The sequence below is a fragment of the Papio anubis genome, chromosome 1 (assembly GCF_008728515.1).
Source record: "Papio anubis isolate 15944 chromosome 1, Panubis1.0, whole genome shotgun sequence".
Lineage (NCBI taxonomy): Eukaryota > Metazoa > Chordata > Mammalia > Primates > Cercopithecidae > Papio > Papio anubis.
In genome coordinates this window covers 153,794,769-153,817,853 of record NC_044976.1, presented here as the reverse complement: position 1 = coordinate 153,817,853, position 23,085 = coordinate 153,794,769, and the positions used below count along the sequence as shown (strand labels likewise).

At 47.4% G+C, this 23,085-nt stretch overlaps 1 protein-coding gene across 1 annotated transcript in view; it reads right to left on the bottom strand.

The window, feature by feature from the left end:
• The window catches only part of PLXNA2 (plexin A2), a 222,361-nt gene that overhangs the window by 75,070 nt on the left and 124,206 nt on the right, over positions 1 to 23,085 (bottom strand). The window contains exons 5-6 of the mRNA XM_003893167.4: positions 6,190 to 6,290; positions 1,893 to 2,016 (exon numbers count right to left, since the gene is read on the bottom strand). Of these exons, the coding sequence (XP_003893216.1) occupies positions 1,893 to 2,016; positions 6,190 to 6,290 (225 nt within the window). The remainder of the gene's footprint in view (positions 1 to 1,892; positions 2,017 to 6,189; positions 6,291 to 23,085) is intronic.

The following is a 23,085-nucleotide window of genomic DNA, read 5'->3' as shown; positions in this document are numbered from 1 at the left end:
GCCCTGCTATGACCCACTTTGCTCACTGATCTCCCCTGACCTCATCTATAAAAGAAGGATGCTGGTCTAGGTGGTCTTCCAGCTTTGAACACTGAAGTTACAGTCCTTAATTATTCAATGTGTGCAGGGTCAATGGTCTTTATTAATAATATTATTAATTAATTAATTTTTCCATCTTCTCTAGCATCAGAAAGCCCTACGGGTGGGGGTGCTAGAGGGAAAGGTACCAAAATCCATCTAAGCCTCTGTTCATTTTGACATGAAAACTAATTGCAAGGCACCACGCAAACTTGAAAGCAAGTCATGAACCAAGCCCTTCACAAACAAGGCCTTAGCGGTGCATGGCTCATGGGAGTAAATATCACCAACCTGGAGGTTTACCAGGAGCTCACTAGGTTGGCAGAATATAGCTAGCTCCTTACCCTGGCTGTCATTCATTAAGAGGCTGCTTCTAAAGGTTGCAGGTTCCCTAGAGTTTCTGCTTCTCTGTTCCATGTGGGCTCTCTGTTCTCTAGCAGCTCCCTTGGAATGGACCAGTAGGTTCATAACGAGCTCAGGGGATCAGAGAAGTGGCCACCAACTGCTTGACATCTGCTATTACCTATGGGTTCCAATCATCTAGGCCAGTGGTTTTCAGCTTTTATGAATTTGAAGATCCTCCTTTTAATAGTAAAAATTATCACAGACTCTCTGAGGAATCTGCTGATGAGAAAATATTCAATGGCAAAATGCTGCTCTATATCCATTGCACTTTTAAATGAGTTTGTACTCAAATTACCACAATACAGCATCTAAGTGGTATCTGAGTAGGTAAGAAAGGTGACTGGCTTCTTTTGCCCATGAGGTGTGCCCACAGGGTTCATGGTGATGACATCTCGGTGGCCTCCAAGTTGAGGACCATGATGGTGTAGGTAGGTTTCCCTTTGTTTTATTTTTTTAATTGTTAGTAAGGACAGGGTCTCACTATGTTCTCCAGGCTGGTCTTGAGCTCCTGGGCTCAAGCAACCCTCCCACCTCAGCCTCCCAAAGCGCTAGGATTATAGGTGTGAGCCACTGCACCCAGCCTGTAGGTTTCCCTCTGTCTTCCTATCAACATCCAGTGCTGTTTATTTGCAGTGGGTTTCTCAGTCTCAGTGGGCCTCACCTAGCCTTTCCATACATTTGTCTGCTGCTGAATCTCTGCCCCCGTTTCGTTTCCATGGGGCCAAGAGACTTAGGTACAAACTCCCCTGTTTGTTTCCTCAGCTCCCTTGGAGCCAAAAGCTCCTGGTGGGGATGAATGAACTGAAATCTTGGAAGGTTCATTAACTAATTAACATTTGTGAATGCTCATAAAACCTTCAGAATGAAATAATAATGCAGGGCCTGAGGACATCAAATATTTTGGGTTGTACCTTGACAGATAGTTAAGGGCTATTTTATTCTCTTTAATATTCTCTTTAAGCATACACTGACTTCAAATTGAGGCAGTCACTTTCTTGCTCTTATTCTTTCCTCTCTCTTTCTGTCTCTCTCTCTCACACACACACACACACACATACACAACTTGCAGATTTCTTTAAGAGTGCAGCAAGTGGAGAATTGTAAATACAGCAGATACTAAAGAATGCGTTATTTGGTATTGGATTGCATTATGTTGCAGACGGTTGTTACTAAATGCAAAATCTAGATTTACCAAATAGATCAATGGGTAATGAATTTGCAGGGAAATTGGAGAATGACTATGTCCTTTACAATAGGCATTGCCATACATTTGCTATAAACATAAAGTCTCCTTACTGGATTTAAAGTCTGATCAATTTACAGATACTTGTGCAAGCGTGAATGGAGCACACCCACACAGGTGCATGCACTGTGCTCCCTCTCCCCATGCCCCTGGATGAGTTACTTACCAACCGACTGTGCTCAGATACCGAGATGCTGCTGGGATGCACTGCGAGGCTCACACACTGGCTGATGCTGGCAGCAAATCGATTGGGTTCCCAGGCCTGTTGGCATTTGTCCCTGCGGGAGCACCTGCCATAAACACAGATTCACAAGAGGTCAGGCCTCTGGGACCCATCTGTTTGGCTCCATTGTCCCCTGGGCAGGATGGGGGTTTGCTGCCCTGAGGCCTGTGTCCTATCTTCTCAAGAAGACTTTTACTGTAGTCCAGAGGGCTTTGGTGACTCCCAGACAGTCTCTGTTGCAGTTAGGAACAGACCGAGAGGGAAGAGGATTAATCCCCAACATAAGAGATGCAGTTTTGACGTAAACAATTGTTAACGGTGGAGGGTGTTCAGGTTCTTGACACCTTGAACAAAGAATTGGACGAAACACACAAACAAAGCAAGGAAGGAATGAAGGGATTTATTGAAAATGAAAGTCCACTCCACGGTGTGGGAGTGGGCCTGAGCATAGGGGCTCAAAGGCCCTGTTACAGAGTTTTGGGGAGTTTAAATACCCTCTACTTGGAGTATGTCTTATGTAAATGAAAAGGATGAAGGAAAGTTACAAAGTCATTTACAGCCAGTGTACGTCTATGGAGAGGATATTTTGCGTCAGAGCTGAAGTGTGAATCAGCCTTACGTTCCCTGCCTCCAGACCTTGTTTTCCTGTCTCAGAATGATTTTTTTTTTTTTTTTTGAGACAGAGTCTTGCTCTGTTGCCCAGGCTGGAGTGCAGTGGCAGGATCTCAGCTAACTGCAACCTCCGCCTCCCAGGTTCAGGCAATTCTCCTGCCTCAGCGTCCCTAGTACTTGGAATTACAGGCGCACGCCACCATGCCCAGCTAATTTTTGTATTTTTAGTAGAGACGGGGTTTCACCATCTTGGCCAGGATGATCTCGAACTCCTGACCTCATGATTCACCCTCCTCGGCCTCCCAAAGTGCTGAGATTACAGGTGTGAGCCACTGCAGCCGGCCCTAGAATGACTCTTTATAGCACTGTGGGATGCTGAGACCAAAGAGTGAGGGCAGCCTGCAGGACCTGAAAAGCAGTATAGCCATGGAAAAGCAAATGAACTTTGGGGCCAAAGAGCCCGGGTTCCAACCCCAGACCTGTTACCTACTAGCTGTGACCCCTTGGACAAGCTACTTAATCTCTCTCTGCCTCAGTTTCCTCAACTGTAAAAAAAATAAGGATTGGCCAGGCACTGTGGCTCACATGTGTAATCCCAGCACTTTGGGAGGTTAAAGTGAGGAGGATTGCTTGAGCCTATGAGTTCAAGACTAGCCTGGGCAACATAGTGGAACCTCATTCTAAAAAAAAAAAAAAAAATTAGCTGGGTGTGGTGGCACAGGCCTGTAGTCTCAGCTACTCAAGAGGCTGAGATGGGAAGGTTGCTTGAGCACAGGAGGTTGAGGCTGTAGTGAGCTGTGATTGCACCACTGCACTCTCACCTGGGTGACACAGTGAGACCTTATCTCAAATTAAAAAAAAAGGATGAGGATGATGATAATACCTATTTCACAGGGTTGGTGTAAGCAGTTAGTGCTTAGAAAATGACCTGGCACATAGTAGGTGCCACGACAGTGTTAGCCCTTATATTATTAATATTAATGATGCTGATAATGATTCATATTCTCATTCTCCTCCAGAGAAATTTTTAAGAAAATAGGAGAGGGTCTTGGCAGTGTGGGACAGTGTGCAGATGATCTTGTGGGTGGATTAATGGCTATTTGAAGGCAGTGGCCATGTTTTATTCATTGGGATATTCTACCTGTCACATGGTATATTTTAAATAAATATTTGTGTCACGAAATAATGCCTTGAGACAGAGAGACAGACAAGGCGCTGCAGCCAGGGCTGCCTGTCAGAAAACTTGTTTGGCTGTTTCTCCCAACATCTTCATCTCGGGCTCTAGGCTCCTCCTGCCCACAGTGGCAGGTGGGCAGGTGACACCAGCACTCGGGAGCTTCAGGTTGCTGCCTGCCTTGCCACATGGAAACCCGCTCCATGGCTGGTGCCAGGGTATCCAAATCAAATAGCCATAGGGACACTAGCGATTCCACAATCAAGCAGTGATTCGCACCCTAACTCCCCCCAAACTCCTCCCCTCTTCCTTTTCAGGCACATAATGGATCTAAATATGAATGCTGTCAAAGAAAAGAATTATTGAGGTTTAAGTGAATCCTTAAGATAGCTCTAAAGTGAGCTCTTGACTGGAGCCTTTATCTCATTGACTCACTGAAATGGCTCTTTTTTATCATACTATTTATGGCAACAGCCCTAACAGAGATAAATAGCCTTGGAGACAATAACACACTTGCAAGAGCAAGGCATACAGAAGAGACAGGAAGGCTTCAAATCCCCCCACCCCCTCAGAGGCTCCTCAGCCCTTGGCCTCCGTTAAAGAGGCCTCCGTGGGGACCCAGGAGCTGCAGCTTCCCCCATCTCCTCATGCCCGATACCAGGCTGCTGCTCGCAGGCGGGAGAGTGCTGCAGGAGGGTCTGGTGGAGAAGAGAATGACCAGATGCAAAGAAACCTCTGGGTATAAACAGCAAAAATCTTGTTCTCCATGAGCTCTTGGGGCAGAGTAGCCAGGAGACGAGTGCCCTGGTAGGTAGCGAGGACTCTCTGAAGAGTTAAGGAGTTGAGGGAACAGAGGAAACCTGGGACTATCCTGATGTGGCTCATTCCAGCAGTCACAGCTGACCTGCACCACGAGGAAGACGGGGTGGTTTGTGGCACTGGGGAGGCCCAGGCATTGTTGATAGATCTATAGGCACTTGTTCAAGTCGGGGAAAGCAGACGTCCTTGCTGTTGAATAAATGATAATCCCCGATCTATCATTTTGGTGTGTTCGACATGGGAGAAGTGCCACAGGCACTGAAGCTGGGAGGACAGAGTGGGGGAGGCATGGGGAGTAGGAGGTACCACCAGACATGACCACTGCAGAGCTAGAGGGCAGGCCGCCCAGGGCCCTTCGCACAGAGCTGGCAGAAGGCTGTCAGGTTCTTTGGAGAAAGAAATTCTTTCGAGGAAAGACCCTGCCTGCTGGTTGGTGGGTCAGCCTCACTGCAGGGAACCAAAATTTACCTGCTTTTGCCATTCCTGGGGCACAACATGAGCATCTACCACTTGTCCGACCTAAATGGAGGCACACCATCCAGGTCTGCTAAGAGCATTTCTGCAAAACTTTGTGAGGAATCTCTTACCTCCTAATCCCAAGCAGGGAACCCAGTATTCATGGGCTCAAATCCAGTCCAGATTTTGCATCTGTGAGGCGCCAGCCTCCCTCCCTCCCTCCAGAGCCCTCCCAACACCTGCTGCAGAGGCTGGAAGCCAAGAGCTATTGTGCAGGACCCTGAACTCTGGCCCTCTGCCTCCGCCTCCACCCCAAACCCAGCTCATTTCATGGAGATGCTTTGCTGGCTGGCACAGAGCCCTGGAGTTTCCAACTCCATTGGGCAACAGAATTCCTAGCCAGCTCCTGTCTTTCGGGGTTTTCACCCTTTCTCTTCCCCTGGGGCTCTTCAAATTAGAAAGTTTAAGTGTGATTTAGCATTTATATTCAGTTCGTATTCAATGGCAGATGATGAAGCCAGTTGAAGTGAGATGCAAACTTCTTGGAATCATGAAATAATGAGGCCAGAAGGGTCCTCCCAAGGGTACAGGGTCCATGATAATTATTCTGATTTGTGTAGCCTCTTCTGGGCTTCCTTATTACCAAAGCATTTATTACTTCATTTAGTCTTCACAATTCACCTGTGAAACAGGCATTTTTCCTAAACAGCAATGGAGAAACAGAGGCCTGGAGTTGTCAGAGGACCCATCCAGGGTCACACAGCAGCTAGCTGGAGTCTAAGCTTCCCAATGCCAGTGCACCACCATCTGCACACTCTTGGCACAGAGGGGCACCTATTTCAGGCTACACTGTGGAGGTTTTGGGGAAACCTAAAGACTACAGTTTCCCTTGTGAGTTCTTTCAAAGACACAAGGATATAAGCAGCTCGCTTCGGAGCAGCTGAAGGGCTGAATTTGGAAGTAAAATGAAAGAAGAGAGGCAAAGGCTCTGCACTTAGAAAGAAGGCCCACCCATGGCCTCTTTGCCTCTTCCTGTTCTCAACACTGAAGCCACGATTAGAATCACTGCTCTGAAGAGGACAATTCCTCTCTCTGCAAAATGCTGTCATTATCCCATCATTCCAGGAAAGCCCAGGTCTTCCGCATGCCAAACCCTTTTCCAGGATACCCCAAACTTACATGTTGTGCAGGGCACACCAGCCACAGTGAGGGTCCCCAGAGCTCAGGCACTCCCCACAAGTTGTATACTGCTCACATGACTCCACGGGGACCCTGGTGACCTGGCAGAGAGAGGAAAGAGGGCATGGTGAGGTTAGGCTGTGACGACTAGCAGGTGTGTGTCACAGAGTCCTGCGTCTATTCACACTTGCACTGTCAACTCCCCTAAAGAGGTAACACTGGGCAGCAGGCCATGGCCTCAATGTCCCCAATCTCTTTACCTGCATAAGGCAGGTGGTCTAAGCTGAAAGTATCTCTGAGTTGCAGGCCTAAGACTTCTTGTCTTCGCTAGAGGTAGCAGCAAAGGCTCCATCTATTTCTGCCTGCCACTAGCATCCTCCCGAGAGCTGGGCAAGCCAGCGGCAAGTACTCAAAATGGTTAACTCTGTTGAAAGGCTATTGAGTGGCACAAACTCATCTCTGAAGAGCTTTCAGCTGGGCTTGGGCTGAGACATCCTGCCTACACAGAAAACATTCAAAAAGGGAAAGGAGAAACTTTTCCCATCAAATAATATTCATAGTATGGCACAGACTCTTTACAGCCAACCAAATATACCACCTGGATCCAATTATCCCATTCTCTGATGTCTGCATTCAGTTTCTCTAGTAAATCTCCTATCCTTTGAAAAGTCTGGCTAAATGGGAACATCCACAGAAAAGAGCTGCCTGATTCTGTCTTGCCTGGAAAGTGGGAATTTGCAGATCAAGATCCCACCCCCGCAGAGAGTACAGCCCGTGTACACTCCTCCTGGTCTTCTGCTGGGGCCCTGCAGGGACTTGAGCTGGGCCTGTCTGGATATTACTCACCCCCACCTGCACAGCAGGGGTGACAATAAAGACCAGGCAAGGGGGGTCAGAGGACTGAAGTGTTCCAGTTGATATGTCCTAGGTATCTGTTGCTGGCTGGGGCAGGAGGCTGCTGGGCTGCAAAAACATTTGCTGGGCTGGGAATGGGTTCTTATTTGTTAGGGCATAGAGGTCCCCCACCTACCAGATGTGTAAAAAGTAAAAACATAACCTGTGGTCCAGCAGCACAGTGTTCTGCCTCTGGCAGGGAGACAAAGGATATGATGGAGACAACTTCACGTCATCCTCCTGAGAGGTTCAGGACAGATCCTAACACTATTCACTCAGCAAATGTTTATCAGATGTCAACGCTGTGGAGCTCTGGTGCTAAGCAATAGAGAAATGATAGCGAACAGCACACAGATTCTGCCCTCCCAGAACCCTACAGTCCAGTGGGAGTTGTTAATTACAAACCGAGACTTGCTCTACATTGTGCTGAGTTTTTGTTGTGTGGGATTGCTGTGAGTGCTGAAGGTTTGGGGAACTTAGAGAAGAGGTGACCAGTGGGGTAGGGGTGCCTTGAAGGGTAAGGGGGGGGGGTCAGATGCAGAGACCTGGAAAGACATGCCAAGCTGAAGGATTGTGATGAGCAAAAGCAATCACGGACAAGTTCAGTATAAACTTAAGTGTAGGATGTAGAGTGGGTGGGAGGGGAGAGAGATGAGCCTGCCTTTCCTCTCTTGGGTGTCCCCACCCATCCTTCCTACATCATCACGCTTAACATTCCATACTACGAAGCTTTTCTGTAAGTCAGTGACATGATCAGCTTTAAACATCTCTAACCTCCCTTTAATAATAAAAACATGAAATGCAGGGAGATGAGTATAAAATCTTGCACTTCAGCTTTAAAAAAAACCTGGTACTCTAAGTGTAAGATGGAGGATAGCTGATTTGAAATAGTTCAAGTGTAATAGACCTGAGGGTTTAAGTTGACTCAAAGTCAACTCAACTATCTGATATGACCTGGCAGGGTGATGTGATAATGAAAGAAGCTAATTTGACCATGGGCTGCATAAATACACACACAGCATCAGGGTCGAGAGAAGCCACCCCACACTGGGGAGTACGGAGTTCAGGTCTCCACAATCTGCCCTAGGAGGGGCTCAACCAGAGATCCTTCCCGGAGGGTGACCAGGATGGGGTGGGACAGAGAAGTGGTGTCTGAGGTAGAGCAGATGAACCTGGGATGTTTATTTAGTCCATTGAAGAGTCTCAAGGTAGTCATGTAGGCTGTTTTCCAGTGTTCGAAGGGGAGCAGTATGGCTGCAGTAGGACTCATGGGTGAAAAGCTCAGAAAAGCTCAACATCATGCAACCGCCTGGCTTTCCAAAGGAACGCCTGTCACAGGGATGCATAAGCAGTCAACATGACATTCATCCCAAAGGCTGGAAGAAAGGATTTCTGCCCTCAGAGGAAGGCTACATTGGTCCCTGACAATTCTGACATTCCAGCTTTCTATTTCCCACAGTTTCCCTAACTCCTCCTTGAGACTGTTGATGATTTTTGTCCTGTACAATCTTACAGTTAAAAGATAACATGCAGCTACCACCACCACCAATTGATTTCACACCGCCTTAAAGAACAACCCTTGAACCCTGCCTCATGGCCCACAATGCCTACAAGAAACACCTTTCAGACAGGTATCTGCAGGAGACCTTCTAATGTGCTCCTCCTGAGCCTGGTGACTATCAGCCCTCTGGGATATCAGAGACCCAGGGTGCCTGGGAGGCTTCCGCTGGCCCCCTCCAAACCACTCTCTGAGGCCTGAGAGAGGCGGTCCAGTGCCTAGCGTCCTTTTCTTGGGTTTCGGGCTCCTTGTGAGTGATGTCTGCATCTGGCTGCAAATTAAAACAACTGTCTGCATTGCATTCGGCCCGTCTGTCAAAACACAGCCCAGCCCTCAGCAGCTGGGAAAAGGGGCCCTGAATGGGAGCAGTGTCTCCAGCAACAAAGCCCACTTTCACGCCAAGTGCCACGGAGATAGTGAAACCCTGTTCTTCTCCAAACATGAAACCAATAGCACAACTATTTTTCCTGTTTCCTGGGCCCTCCTGGTGATTTTTTTTTTTTTTTTTTTAATGCACTGAGTTGAAGAGCAAAGTGAAACAGGAAACTTAGTTGGCGGGGGTGGGGGGTTGGTCTAAAACTTGAATTACTCTCTCCTCTAAGATGTAATAGCCACACACAAACCAGAGGAAAGAAATGTCACAGTGACCGGGAGGAGACCTTCAAAGTCAGATGTTCCCAGGAGCCTTCTCTGTCTCTTATATTCATGTGCTTCTATATTCATTTGTCAGCCAATATTCATTGATCATGTCCTCTATCCAGGCCAGTGCTAGGCACTTCAGAATAAAAACAACAACAGCATTAAAACACAACTAGCACCTTCAAGTTGCAAACAGGCAAGCAATAAAAAGAAGAAAGCGATACATGTTCTAAGAGAAGTATTCAAAGAGGGCTGAGGGAATTCAGAGCAAGGAGAAAACACTGCCGGCATCTGTGCTGCCCAATACAATAGCCACTAGCTTCATGTGGCTATTGAGTTTGAAATGTAGCTAGGACAAATTAAGATGTGCTGTAAGTCTACAATACACACTGGATTTGGAAGATTTACTGAGGAAAAGAAAGAAGGGAAAAAATTACATCAATAATTTTTTATTGACGTGTTAGATATTTTGCCTATCTTGAGTTAAATGTCTTAATAATTTCACCTGTTCTTCTTCCTTTTTGAAATGTGGCTGCTAGAAAAGTTAACATTACACATGTAGTTCATGCCTGTGGTTAGAACTTTATTTCTATCTGACAGTGCTGCCCTAAATGGAGTATACACAGTTTGTGTCTGGGCCTTAAAAAGTGAAGAATATTTAGCCAGATGGAGAGCATTCCAGGTGGAAAGAACCAAATAAGCAGACATTGGAAAGCACCTTCAGACACCTTTGGTGAGGGCAAGGGAGGGATGGTTCAGGTCTGGATATGTGGGTCTGGGTGACCATGGGAAGAACTGCAAAGAACACAGAGCTGGAATATGTAATACCTCCGAGCCTTCTAGCCTTGGCCAAAACAACATCCTCCATGAGGCAGGCCTGGGGCTCTCAAGGAGCAATGGCCCTCAGTGTATGGTTCTCAAACCAGCACCATTGGTGTCACCTATGACATTACTGAACATGAAAATCCAGGGTCCACTAAATCAGAAACACTGGGGAAGGGGCCCAGGAAATGGGTCTTAACAACTCTCCAGCCAATTCTTACACAGGTTAACCACTGATATACATGACTCCAGCTCCCCGAGTGGGTCTTTTTACATGTTAGGTCCTGGGGCCAGGAAGAAACAGAATATCACTCTTCCTTGGGGCTATGGGAGGAATTAGAGGGATTTTAGGGGTGTAGGGGAAGGCAGCAGTACTCTGGGGACTACTTTATGCCCAGTGAGAAATTGGTTCTAATCATTCTGCGACTATGAAGTCCATAAAGGACCAAGTTCAAACCTCTGCAGTCAGGAGCCACTTCACTGTGCACCCCAGTGGCGTCCGGCACTTGCTCTAGGGCTGGGTGGGGTGGGGAGGGAGATGTCTTCAGAAGCTCAAGAAAGAAAGGGAGCTTTCTCCTGGAGAGTGTCCACCATGTCGAGCGTCCTCTGTCGGGGCTGACTCAGAGTTTAATGGGACACTCTATGACACTTTAATTAGCATTTGTTTATTATTATTGCATTTTAATTATGCCTGAGGCTCCCTGACCCCCTCCACTCTGAGTGCTGGGATCTGGGGGTGGCTGGGCTGGTGGATGAGTGTGACGATATAATTATACAATGGGAGGGTGCCCTTCTCCTGTCCCCCTGTGGCCTTCTCCCCGGGACCTGTTGTACTGCTTCAAACCGGATTCCACTCTCATGCTGGACATTCTTTTCTGCCTGATCTTATGGCTTGTAATTATGCCTTTGATGAATATAACTGTTCTATTAAGTCATTTACTTAAGAAATACTCTTAATTAAAGGTGACTCACACTGTGTTCTTGGCTCTCCTGGTCCCGGGGCCCCGCATCTCTGGTGCCTTCCTTGGCCTGATTCAGCGGGGCTGAAGATACATCTGGGAAGGACTTGGCAGGGGGTGCACAGTGTGGGGCAGTTTTCTTTCCCCGACCAACTTCCTTAATTCAGCACACGAGTAGCCCACAGAGTGTCAGGCCTAGTACAGCCAGACACATTATCAGATAATTAGAGGCAGTGGGGACAAGACACTGAGAGAAGCCGCTGGACCCAGGCTTTTTCCTGAAGGCCTCGAAAAGCATGGCAGACGTGTAGTGTTTGGACCATGCAAGGTAAGGCCAGGAAGGCCTCAGAGGCCCTGAGAGTGAGTCATCCTGGACAGAGCCCCTGGGCAGTTACTCCCATCAGGAGCAAGACGACACATCACCCTTTCCACAGAGGAGTTTCCCAATGGTAGGCATAAGAACAAGCGCCCTTTGCCAAGTGAGCTCGGGAACAGAGAATCAACGCTGCACCTCTGCCACCCTCTGTGGACACCTGGAAGGACCCACATGGTTCTGAGCACTTATATGGCTTTTGTGGAGAAACACCTGAGGTGAAAGCAAAAAACCTCATATGATTCTGACAGTGGATCAGGCCAGAGGCCCATTTAGTCCTTAAACATCTACTGAGCACTTAGATTGTGCTCAACCCTCTGTTAGGCATCAGGGCTACATTCTCTCCCCTCTTGGAGACCATGGTTCAGTTGAGAACAAAACCAAGGAAACAGATAATCTCAATATGGTGGGACAGATGCCACAATAGAAGTAGAACCAGGACCGTCATGGCTCAGAGGACAGAGAGTGGCAGCTCGCCTCAGGGGGCTCGGCAAGAGCACTCAGTGTTCAAGCGACCTGCAGGATTCCTTTGCAATCATGCAAGAGAGACACAGAGGGATGAAAGGAACAAGGGAAAATTGTTCCCCAGGCTGGTGGGCCCCTCCAAGATTGAGAATTTAATCCCCTTCTTCCCTGGAATCTGCTTTCGCCCCTGCCAGATGGTACACCTGTCCTCACACGTGTCCCCTGCTCCTGACACAAAGGAAGAAACAGAGGCCTTCTCAGTGGCTGGGAGCCAGGTGGCAGGGGTGGGAGGTGGCACAGATGCCCAAATGGAGCACCAGTTGGTCTCATCAACAGCCTCCTGGTCCCCAGGGCTCAGGGCAGAGCACATAGCAGCTGAAGCTGATGGAGCTGGCTCCCTGGGCCTCTCTCCTCTCCTTTGTACCTCCTCTTGGTGGTCCCTCCCTGCAGGCCCACCCCTTCAGGTTTGTAGGGTCTCAGAGCCACTTTCTTCTCTTTTCCCCAATCCAAACCTGTTTTCAAGAAAAGATCTGACACTTATTTACACACATAGCTGATGGTGGATTGAAGAGAGACCCTCGCTGGGGCTGCTGTATGGACAGAGATCAATAACGCAGTCGCAGCAATCCTGGCAGAGGGTTTTGGCATTTTTGAAATGCTTTCACACACATTATCTCATTTGCTCTGCGCAACTCCCCAGAGAGGAAGAGAGGACAGGTATTTTTATGTGTTATGATTTCCACTGGATCCACCGGGAAATTAAGGCCCCTGAAGGGCACTTAAGTCCTCACTTGCAGTGAGTGGCAAAGTGGCCTAGTGGAGGAGAACCCTCCATGGCCCATGATGGGACCGACCGCTTGCTCTTCTCAGATATACTGCAAGGGCTCTTTCTGAGGGATGAGGAGGGAGAAGGTGGCCCAGGAGTCCACTGTGAGATCCGAGGCAAGAGCAGAGCGGGGATCAGGAGGCTTGAAGGAACCTGAGGGCAGGTGAGGCTTCTGCTTCTCTTCACCCCACAGCTCCTAGTACCCAGTAGCTGTTAACTGATGGAATAAATGGGTGGGTGGAGTTTTTCTTCTTAACAGGCTTGCACCAAATCTTGTAAGCCCTTCTGTAAATGGGTGCAATTAACATGGAGATGTTGATTTTCTGTGGGTTTTCTGCCTGGCAGCCTAGCGTGCTATTCTTCCCTTGACACTCATTCAGAGTCCTCACAGGGAGAGAAATGTGGGCCAATGTTTGGGGAGGTCTAACCCTGCCCCTGACCCTGACCTGATTCTCTCAGGCATAGAAGCCAAGGTAGACCCTCTGGGGAAAATCCAGGCACCCTCCCTCCTGACATGCCTCTTCCTCCATCCCCTTTGGCTCAGCAAGTCTCCAGTGAAAAATTCCCACACCTCTTTCTATCCTTCAGCAGGAAACAGCTGATGTCTACTGGATGCCTGAAGCAACACCTTAATCTCAATCTCCCCTGCTAGAAGCAGGTGAGCGGGGCAGCAAGGAAATCATGTCCTTTTGGATCTGCTGCCTAAGGTTCTGGGGGAAGTGATGGGCACTGAGGTCTCCTGACAGCTGGCAGGCTCCTGGCTGGCCCCACCTTGCCCTGAGCTGGGCAGTGGACCGAGCTTGTTGAATGGATTGAAGCAGCAGGAACAATAATAACAACAGCTGCATGTATCCAGTATTTACTGCATGCCAGGCATGTCACACAGATTACCTCATTTAATCCTTACACCAACCTTTCCAGGGAGGTATTCTTAGTCCCATTTTACCTATCAGAAAACTGAGTATCAAGTAACGCACGTAAGGTCATATACTTTGTAGGGTAACATAAACAAAATTGGAGTCTAAACTTGTCTAATTCCCACACCGATGCAGCGGGGTCCAGACAGACAAAGGCAAAGACTACAGAGGGAAGGCCCATTCTCCTGGAGCTGCCCCGAAAGCAGCCGCTGGGGCCATCCTTCTTCCTAGAAAGAACATCTTTCTGCTTCCTAGGCAAGCTGCTGGACGCTGCAATTATGTTCACCCGCCTGACCGCTGCAAGTCTCCTAGCTCATTTTACTCCCCTCTGTTTTCTAACAGTGATTTAGCTGGGTGAATCAGGAGCCAGACAGCAGGAGAGGTGACACCAGAAGGCGAAGAAGGACATAGATTGGGGAGGGTGAAAGATTCCCTACTGGATTTTTTTTTTTTTAAGTGAAAAAGTCTTGTTCTGTCACCCAGGCGGGAGTACAGTGGTGCAATCACAGTTCACTGCAGTTTCTACCTCCCCGGCTCAACGAATTCTCTTGCCTCAGCCCTCCTGAGTAGCTGGGACTACAGGTGTGTGCCACCATACGTGGCTAATTAATTTTTTTTTTTTTTTTTTGGAGAGACAGAGTCTCCCTGTGTTTCCCAGGCTAATCACAAACTCCTGGACTCAAGGGCTCTCCTGCCTCTTCCTCTTAAAATGTTGGAAATACAGGCGTGAGTCATTACACCCGGCTGGACTTCTTTTTTTAAGCCTACTAGGACCAGAACAATAAGGGAAGAGGCTGTGAGCAGGCTCCACATTTTCCATCTGAGGCTCCTACAAAATGTCACCGAGCCCTCTGTTAGCACAGCTTGGGTAGTGGCCACAGGAGAGTTTTCTGTCCCGGTCTTGCCAGTGATCAGCTGTGTGGCCATGAGCACTCCGGTTATGCTTCAAGCCCTCATTTCCTTATTTTGAAATAAAGACAATACCTGTCCCACCATTCTCTGGGGCTCATCAGGAAGCAGAACACCTCCGAGCCCACACTTTCAGCTTCGGTTTTTCCTATGAATCAGCTTCACAGTAATTAATGTGAAGAACTCATTATTGTTTGTTCTCAGTGTTAGATCCATTTCTTTAAAAATCAATAGTCATGCATCCAGATCCCCTTAAATTCTTATAAAGTAAATACCAACCTTGCCTCCTGCCTGTCCTCTGGGCTGTGAAAGTCACATGATCAACATCATTAAGAAAAATGAGGCACAAGAACCCCAGAAAACCAGCTGGAGTTTCCGGAGACTGTGATTGCAACTAAAGCAACACACAACCTTCTGACCAGAAGCTGACCCTGGGGCTGTCTCCTAAGAACTCCTGACTATCTGGAGACCTGAGGGCGGAGTGCAGTTCAAAGAGAAAATCTATTTTTAATGACTTGGGGGAGAAGAGTAGAGTGGTTGAGTAATTCGGAGTAATTAAACCTATCTATCACTCAGAGAGAGGAGTCCAAAGTTGGTTGAACTTTTCAATGACATTTTTTTTTCTCCTCATTCATAAAAACTCAGTAGAGGTCCTGCAGGAGTCAAAGGGGAGAGAACAATATGAAAAGAAACTTCTGGCCCCATACAGTGGAATTAAACCCTTGGATGAGTGCTGGGGCAGTGACTGTTTCTGAAACCTGTTTTCAGGTAGAGGCCATGTTTTGTGCTGGTTTTGCACTTTGAAAGGGACATCCCGCAGTTTCAAATCCAGCTTCTATGCTTATCAGCCGCATGACACTAAGTAAGATGTTGGACTTTCTTGAGCTTTAGTTTCCTTCTCTGTAAAATGGTGACAACATTGATATCAATTTCACAAGGTTGTTCTGAGGCTTACATGATGTCTGTACATACAGACTTGCACACAGCTGGTGCTCAATAGTGGTAGTTACCATGCTTAGTCTCTAGATGCAGACCCCACTGAAGGTGGCAGTGTTTGCATGGAAAAGCTGCAGAGGGCCCTGGCTTTGTGCTTCTATGATGGGTGACCTTACACAAGCCACCAAGCCTCTTTGAGCTGAGACTGCTTATCTATGACATGGGGAGAATTATGTCTGCCCTTTGCATGAAGAGCCATCCAGCCCCTGGAACTGCCGTCTTTATTAAATAATCTCAATGTTGGAAGTGCGCTGAAACTCAGGATCCTTGGCTGAAAGAAGTCAAATTACGCTTAGCTTGCTAAGGATAAAGGTAAAACTTGGGCAAGGTAAAACTACAAAGAGGGTAGAAAATCTTATCGGCAAGGCAGATATTCTAAACACCACACCATATTTTATCAGAGAAGACTCCATGCCAGAAATACTAGGGAGGTAGAAGTAGAACACTTTCTAGGAAGTTCTGGCTTTTGGAAGGACCTACAAAAAAACAGAGATGCTGATACTATGTTGTCTCCATGACAACAGTGGACTTATTCAGTTAGAAAAAGCAGCTGGGATAGGAAATGGGAGATGAGGAGGATTTGGGAACTGGGGCCTAAGAAATAACTAAAACAGACCTCTCATCTGGGGACCAGATGCCCGGGATTAGCCAGGTCCTACAAAGCTCCTTATAGGGCCCACATTGACTGCCCTACCCCAGGAGGGGGAAAGGTGATGATGGCATGGGGTGGGGTGACAAGGCAGGGATGCCCCTTACCCATTCATTCCACAATGGTTGTTTGCCCAGACATTGTTCCAGTGAGGCCCCTGGACACACAGAGCCCAAGTCTAGCCTTACCACAGAGCTTGACTTCATCCAAGAACCGGGCATCTGCCTAACAGGCCCCCACCTCAGGGCTTTGCCCATTTGATTTCTACTTCCCCTGCCTTCCAGTCTCTAAGAGAGCATGAAAGAAGGGGTTTGGAACTCCAGTTAATCCCAAATGCTCTCTCTCTCTCTCTCTTTTTTTTTTTTTTTTTTTTTTTTTGAGACGCAGTTTTGCTCTTTTGCCCAGTCTGGAGTGCAGTGGTATGATCTTGGCTCACTGCAGCCTCAGGCTCCCAGGTTCATGCAGTCCTCCCACCTCAGCCTCCTGAGTAGCTGAGACTAGAGGCATGTCATGTGCCACCACGCCTGGCTAATTGTTTAAATTTTTTATAGAGATGGGGTCTTGCCATGTGGCTCAGGCTGGTCTTGAACCCCTGGGCTCAAGCGATCTGCTCACCAGAGCCTCTCAAAGTGTTGGAATTACAGGTGTGAGCCACTGTGCCCAGCCCCAAATGCATTTTAAAATCTAAAGTACCTATGGCCTTTTTAAGCATAGAAGGTGAGGTTTGGAGTGGAAATCATCAGGGGAAGGAGCCCAAGAAGCTGGTCAGACAGCTGGGGTAAGAGCATCTTTGCTGTTGTTGAATAGAAGGTCGAAGCCACCTTTAGAGTTGTCTGAGATGAGGATTCAGAATTTATGTTTGGGAGAATCCTTTTATAATAGGGAAAGTGGGGCCTTTAGGACATCACTGCTCCTGAAAGAGACCATAAAAATTAGCTCCCTTTGGCAAAGTCCCTGGCACTGCCTCCCAACAGAGCTCCAGTTTTTGCCTCTTGGTCCCCAGCAACACTTCCTGCTCTGCTGGTGGCATTTGTGGTTATTGATAATACATGTGGGTTCTTAGGGACTCCTTATTTTCTAATCTTCCATCCTTGACACTTCCCTTAGAATCTGTTTCCCCAGTTATGAAGGAACCCCACGTTGATGTTCCCAGGTCATCTTTACATAGGGAGGACAGTGTCATCAAATGGTATGACATAGAACCAGATTTGGTGAAGCTTGACTGCTCAAGGCCTTCTTCACTGCACCAGGTCAACAGCTGTGTACACAAGGAAGCAGGGAGCTAGCTCAGCATTACCCATAGGCGCTGGAACTGAGACCAGCCTCTACCTCTCTGCCTGAACTGTTGTATGACTCTGAGTAGGTAAGAAGCCACTGGAACCTCATGCTGTAAAACAGAATTTTGGTTTTCAGCAAACCTCATTCATGGAATGAGAATGAGAATGAGAAGACCATGGAATGCATCTTCTCCACTGTCTCTCAGCTTTCCTTTCTAACCATCCGAAACTTGGGCATCTTGTCCTCCCTGACACATCAGACCCCATAATAGTATTCTCTCTGACTTTTCTTGGTATGCTGAGTGACTGGTTCCCTTGGGTAGAACTATAGAGAATTGTCTTGTCCATCACAGCTTCCTAGGATGCAGTGAGTGAGTAGATGAGTGTGTGTCTATGTGTGTGAAAGAGAGAGAGAGTGAGAGAGGGAAAGAGGGATAGAGGGACGGGGAGGGAGATGGAGGATAAGAATATGTGTTAAATCTCTGCCTAAGTCTCCTATACTTACATTGGAACATTTTAATTTCCGTTCTGTATAGAGCTCATTTATTCTTTCCTGCCATTCATGCATTCAACCCTGGCAAGGTGGTGATATGAGAGGCAGGAAAGCTCCTAGGCTTTGCTGGATTCCATGCCTCTGTGTCGCTCTGGGAAGCTTTATAGCCTGGTCAATTGGACCAAGACCATTCCATGGAGGCAGCAATGGCCACATGGCCTCAGTGCTTTGTACCCAGGGGTTAGTCAGTGTGGGTTGATTGGCATGGTCTTGTGAATTTGCATTCTGGTATATCTGATTTATCACCAAGTAGACCTGAATGTGGTTGAAATACATCTGGCACATATACTTTGTGTATTTGCTTGTTTATTCATTCATTTACTCAATCATTAGTCTATCCACTATGAGTTCATCCATCCATCCATCCATCCACCGGACTAGCTATATATATAAGTTATATAAAACTTGTCTGCAGCTAAAGAAGAAACTGAGGCACAGATAGTCTCAGTGAAGTTGTTTAAAGTCATGTGTTCAGTAAGTTGTACAGCTGGGACTCACACTCAGGCAGGCTGGCTACAGAGCCCATGTTCTCTACTTTGACACCATACTGCCTCCGAGACATGAAGGATGGCATGGGTTAGAAAATGCTGAGTCCTGTGCCTTGCTGATAGCTGATACTTATTATTAATAAATATGTATTAAACACCTAAAATATAGTCTGTGTAGACATTAAGTTCACAGAATGAACAGATATGACCTTGATCCCAAAGTACTCATAGTGTTGTCAGGAAGACAGACAAACCTCCCAAACTATAATGAAATATTGGCAATATGATTGAGACATGGTAAAAGCTATTGGAGTGAAAGGGAAGTACAAATCAGGGAAGGCTTTCAAGAGCAGTGTTTTGTACTGATAATTTCAGCTAAAGAAACACAACAATGAAAATAAAATCCAAAAACAACAAGAAAACTCTGCCTATCTCATGAAGTTTATAGCCCAAACACCTCAGTGTGACATTTCAGCCTTCTAAATTCTGCTCCTCACCCAGGCTGACGTTTCCACTCCCAACCCCTTTGGTCAATGTCAACTGCCAGCCTGGCCTTCCCTCACGCTTTGTGCAGTCCTGCCTCCATGCCTCTGCTCATACATTCCCACTAATCCAAATGTGCTCCCTTCTCCTGCTCATGTGCAAACCCCTGGGCCCTCCCTCCTCCCGGAAGCCTTCCTTGATCAACCTTTGTTACTTCTCTCTCTGAACTGAGAATCTGACTACCTGCCCAATTGGCATGACTCTAATGCACTTTTTATACTCTTCTTAGGTAGGTATCTTTTTAGATTACTTATAGGGCTCTGCTTTTTATTTCTTCTTATGAGATATCTCTGTATGCTTCCACTTCAGTTTCTTGTACAAAATAGGTCTATAAATACCTGCTGAGAAGCTAATTATACTTGCCCAATGATCCAGGTTTTATTTTAAGCTCCTTAATCAAATGCACTATGCTAAGGTTCTCTAGGTGTGGTTGAGGCCCCCTGGTATTCTGCGAGGATCCATTAGGTGACTTGAGGGCTTTTAAAATTTTTTAATAGTCAATGTTTATAACACAGCAGAGGCTTTTGGTGTCATGGAAAGGACATAGCTGTTAAGGTCAGAAGAACATGGCTCAGCCTCACCACATACTCAACTGTACCAGGCAAGTCCCTTAACCTCTCTGGGCCTCAGTTTTCACATTTGTTAAATATTACTGGATGTTAAAATTAAGGCATCCATGAAGACACCATGATATAATAATGCTGTGTTCTAAGGTAAAGTGGGAGACTGCCATACAATTTTTCAGAGTAGATTCTCAAGATCCAAGTTCATGATTCTTCCGCCTCTGACCCTGGGTCCCTGACCCAGATGAATGCAGCAAAATGGATGAAAGGGGCCAGGCGCAGTGGCTCATGCCTGTAATCTCAGAACTTTGGGAGGCTGAGCTGGGTAGGATCATTTGAGGTCAGGAGTTCGAGACCAGCCTGGCCAATATGGTGAAACCTTGTTTCTACAAAAATACAAAAATTAGCCGGGCATGGTGGTGTGCACCTGTGGTCTCAGCTACTCAGGAGGCTGAGGCAGGATAATAGCTTGAACCTGGGAGGTGGAGGTTGCAGTGAGCTGGGATCACACTGCTGCACTCCAGCCTGGGTGACAGAGCAAGACTCTGTCTCAAATAAAAAAAGGTTGAAGGAATAAAAAAGAAGAGATTGTGTGAGTTTTTTGGAGGGAGCTCTTGGAAGGCTGAAACCTAACCACCCTTTAACAGGACCACCTGGAAGTGGATAGGAAGATGCAGGAGGAAACCCAGAAGGTAGGCTGATGAGCCCGCAGGAGGCAGAGCAAAGCAGCAACTTGGGAGGTCACTGCTCCCACCCCACCCCCACATCGGTGGCAGGCTAAGGATGGGCAAGTACTTCCCTTGCAGCAGACGTGAACACCTTAGGAGGGAGGGCTGGCCTGGAGCATTTTACAATTCGTCCAAAAGATTCCCTGGAGGTGGTGCTGAGACCCCACTGTGAACATCTGTATGGCGAGAACTGGAAAATCAGAGCCGAGAGGACAGTGTCCGGTCAAGAGAAAGCACCACCCACTTGATGAGAGCTGCAGCCATGGAATGGTTCAGGAGGGGGTAGTTTTGAAGGCCCAGGAAGAACCCAGCCCTGTAAGAGTCAGAAATATCCACCAGGCCTGAGAACAGAGGCTATCTGCTGCCAGTTCCAGTTCATGTGAGAAAGAACCCCTCTGACCCCTCCCCTTTCTACAAAGTGGATCCACTTAAGGGAAAGCAAACGGGAAAGAGAGAGAGAGAAGTAACTGGAGACCGTGCAGCAGGCTTAGGCAAGGGGAGGAAAATAATCTGCACGTTAGTCCACAGTTTAAGTCTGGTCTGGAACTGGACATTATCATTCCGATTTGAGGCTGTGTTTGAGACTGGAGTGACAAAAGGGCTTTCATTATCTACAAGTATGCAGAGAAGCTATGCCACCTGCCCGAGATCCAGGCAAAACTTTACTCATGATAAACATCTTGAAGAGACAGTGGGAGACAGCAGAAAGCTGCCTTGTGATGGTATCTCCCAGCACGTGGGTTGGGCGCGATGATGTTAAGGACTACTGTTCCTCACTAGCATATTGTCATGAGGGTCACAAAAAGTGACAGTTTCAGCACCGCATTGTTCACTATCAGGCTTATTGGGTACAGATGGATAACTTACTGATAAAATTGTTTAAAAAAAGAAAACTGTGGACACCACCCCTCAGATGGTTCAGCAGACCATTTTTCCTGAAATCCTGGTGTCCTTCCAGGCAGTGACTAGGTCAGGCAGTCTCTTTTGCAACAAAAGTGGCCAGAAGAATTTGAGAACAGCCACACAGGGAAGCCCCTTGACCCACTGGCCACCCTCTTCCAGGAGATGCAAGTGTGATGGTTAAACGTGACAGCTGAAGCTGGTCTGCTGAAGATAAGGCTGCAGTCAGGAACTGGCTCTGGGTTAGTAGCCCTCTCTAGGTGCTTCTGCCTCCCCCACCCCAGGGTCTTGTCCTGCCTGGGCAGTCAATGGGGATTAGCACTTTGCAGCCTCCCCTCACCTGGAGGTTAGTGTGGGGACTGTGCAAATCTACCTTCCTCACAGCTTTCTACTCCTGACCTCCCTATATGGCTGCCTCAAATGTAACCAATGTCATCGAGCTTCTGGGGGTCACAGTAGTGGGAGGAACTTGGAGGAGATAGAAGACAGACAAAGATATATATATATTTTTTTTCTTTTTTTTAAACAGGTGCTTAGGAAATTAATTGGAGCAAATAATCACTGAGTTGTCTGAGTCTCTATTTTATTTGGTGCATGCCGGGTCTGGTGAAAAAAAGCGGAATTTTAAATAATTTTGGAGTTATAACTGATGTAATTAGGTGCTCAGTGAACACTTAGCATCGAGCTGTGCTTATTAAAATTACTGTTTTAATCAGAACATTGCCGGAGAATCATTAATAATACAATGGCTTGATTCCCTGGAACTCTAATTAGACCTGGACTTTTAACCACCTGAGCGTAATCTGGCTCCGTCTGGATACGCACCGCGGGTGATGCATTATCATTCCAGGGCATGTGGGGATGGGGCATCAATACTGCTATTTAGTGACTGCCTGAATGCTTTTTTTTTTAGAACAGGAGAGTGTGCTGAGGCGGCACAGGAGTATGAGGCTGAAAGGTGAAAGTGAAGGAGGTCAGCCAGGGGTTCAGGATTGGAGGTCTCCAGGAAGAAGTGGCAGGAGATACATTCCCTGATGCCACCGGCCAGGCATGCCATATACATTGTTGTCTAGGAGAGCGACAAAGCCACTATATCACAGACCCAGCAAAAGGTCTCCGGATGCTCTGTCCGCAAACAGGCCTGTCCCTGATCCAAAGCAAACACACCTTCAGGGAGGGGTGAAGCTCTAGTCCCTCCAAAGCTCCTGAACACAAGAAATCGAATCAATCCTTCACTAAGTGATAAGGAAAGGTGAGTCTGGTGAAGGGCTAGGGCCACTTCTTCCTCTTGCTTTCCAGCACTTTATGTCACCACAGAAAGAGACCACGAGATTGGCTGAGTTTCTCCAGAACTTTCTGTTTTTCTTTTATTTTATTTTATTTTATTTTATTGAGACAGCGTCTTGCTCTGTCACCCAGGCTAGAGTGCAGTGACGCAGTCTCAGCTCACTGCAGCCTCCGCCTCCTGCGTTCAAGCAATTCTCTTGCCTCAGCCTCCCAAGCAGCTAGGAATACAAGCATGCACCACCATGCCCGGCTAATTTAATTTTTGTATTTTTAGTGGAGAAGAGGTTTCACCACGTTGGCCAGGCTGGTGTCGAACTCCTGATCTCAAGTGATCCACCTGCCTCGGCCTCCCAAAGTGCTGGGATTACAGGCGTGGGCCACCGAGCCTGGCCTCTGGAGCTTTCTAATCCTTAGGGACATTTCTTTGGGTAATGAGGTCCAGAATTGGAGGGAGGTGAGTGGATGGATTTGTGTCCCCTGAGACGACTGGCTGAGCGGGCTTTTGGGGGCAGGGGTCACTGGCCCAGTTCCTAGCTCTAAGCATGGGGCT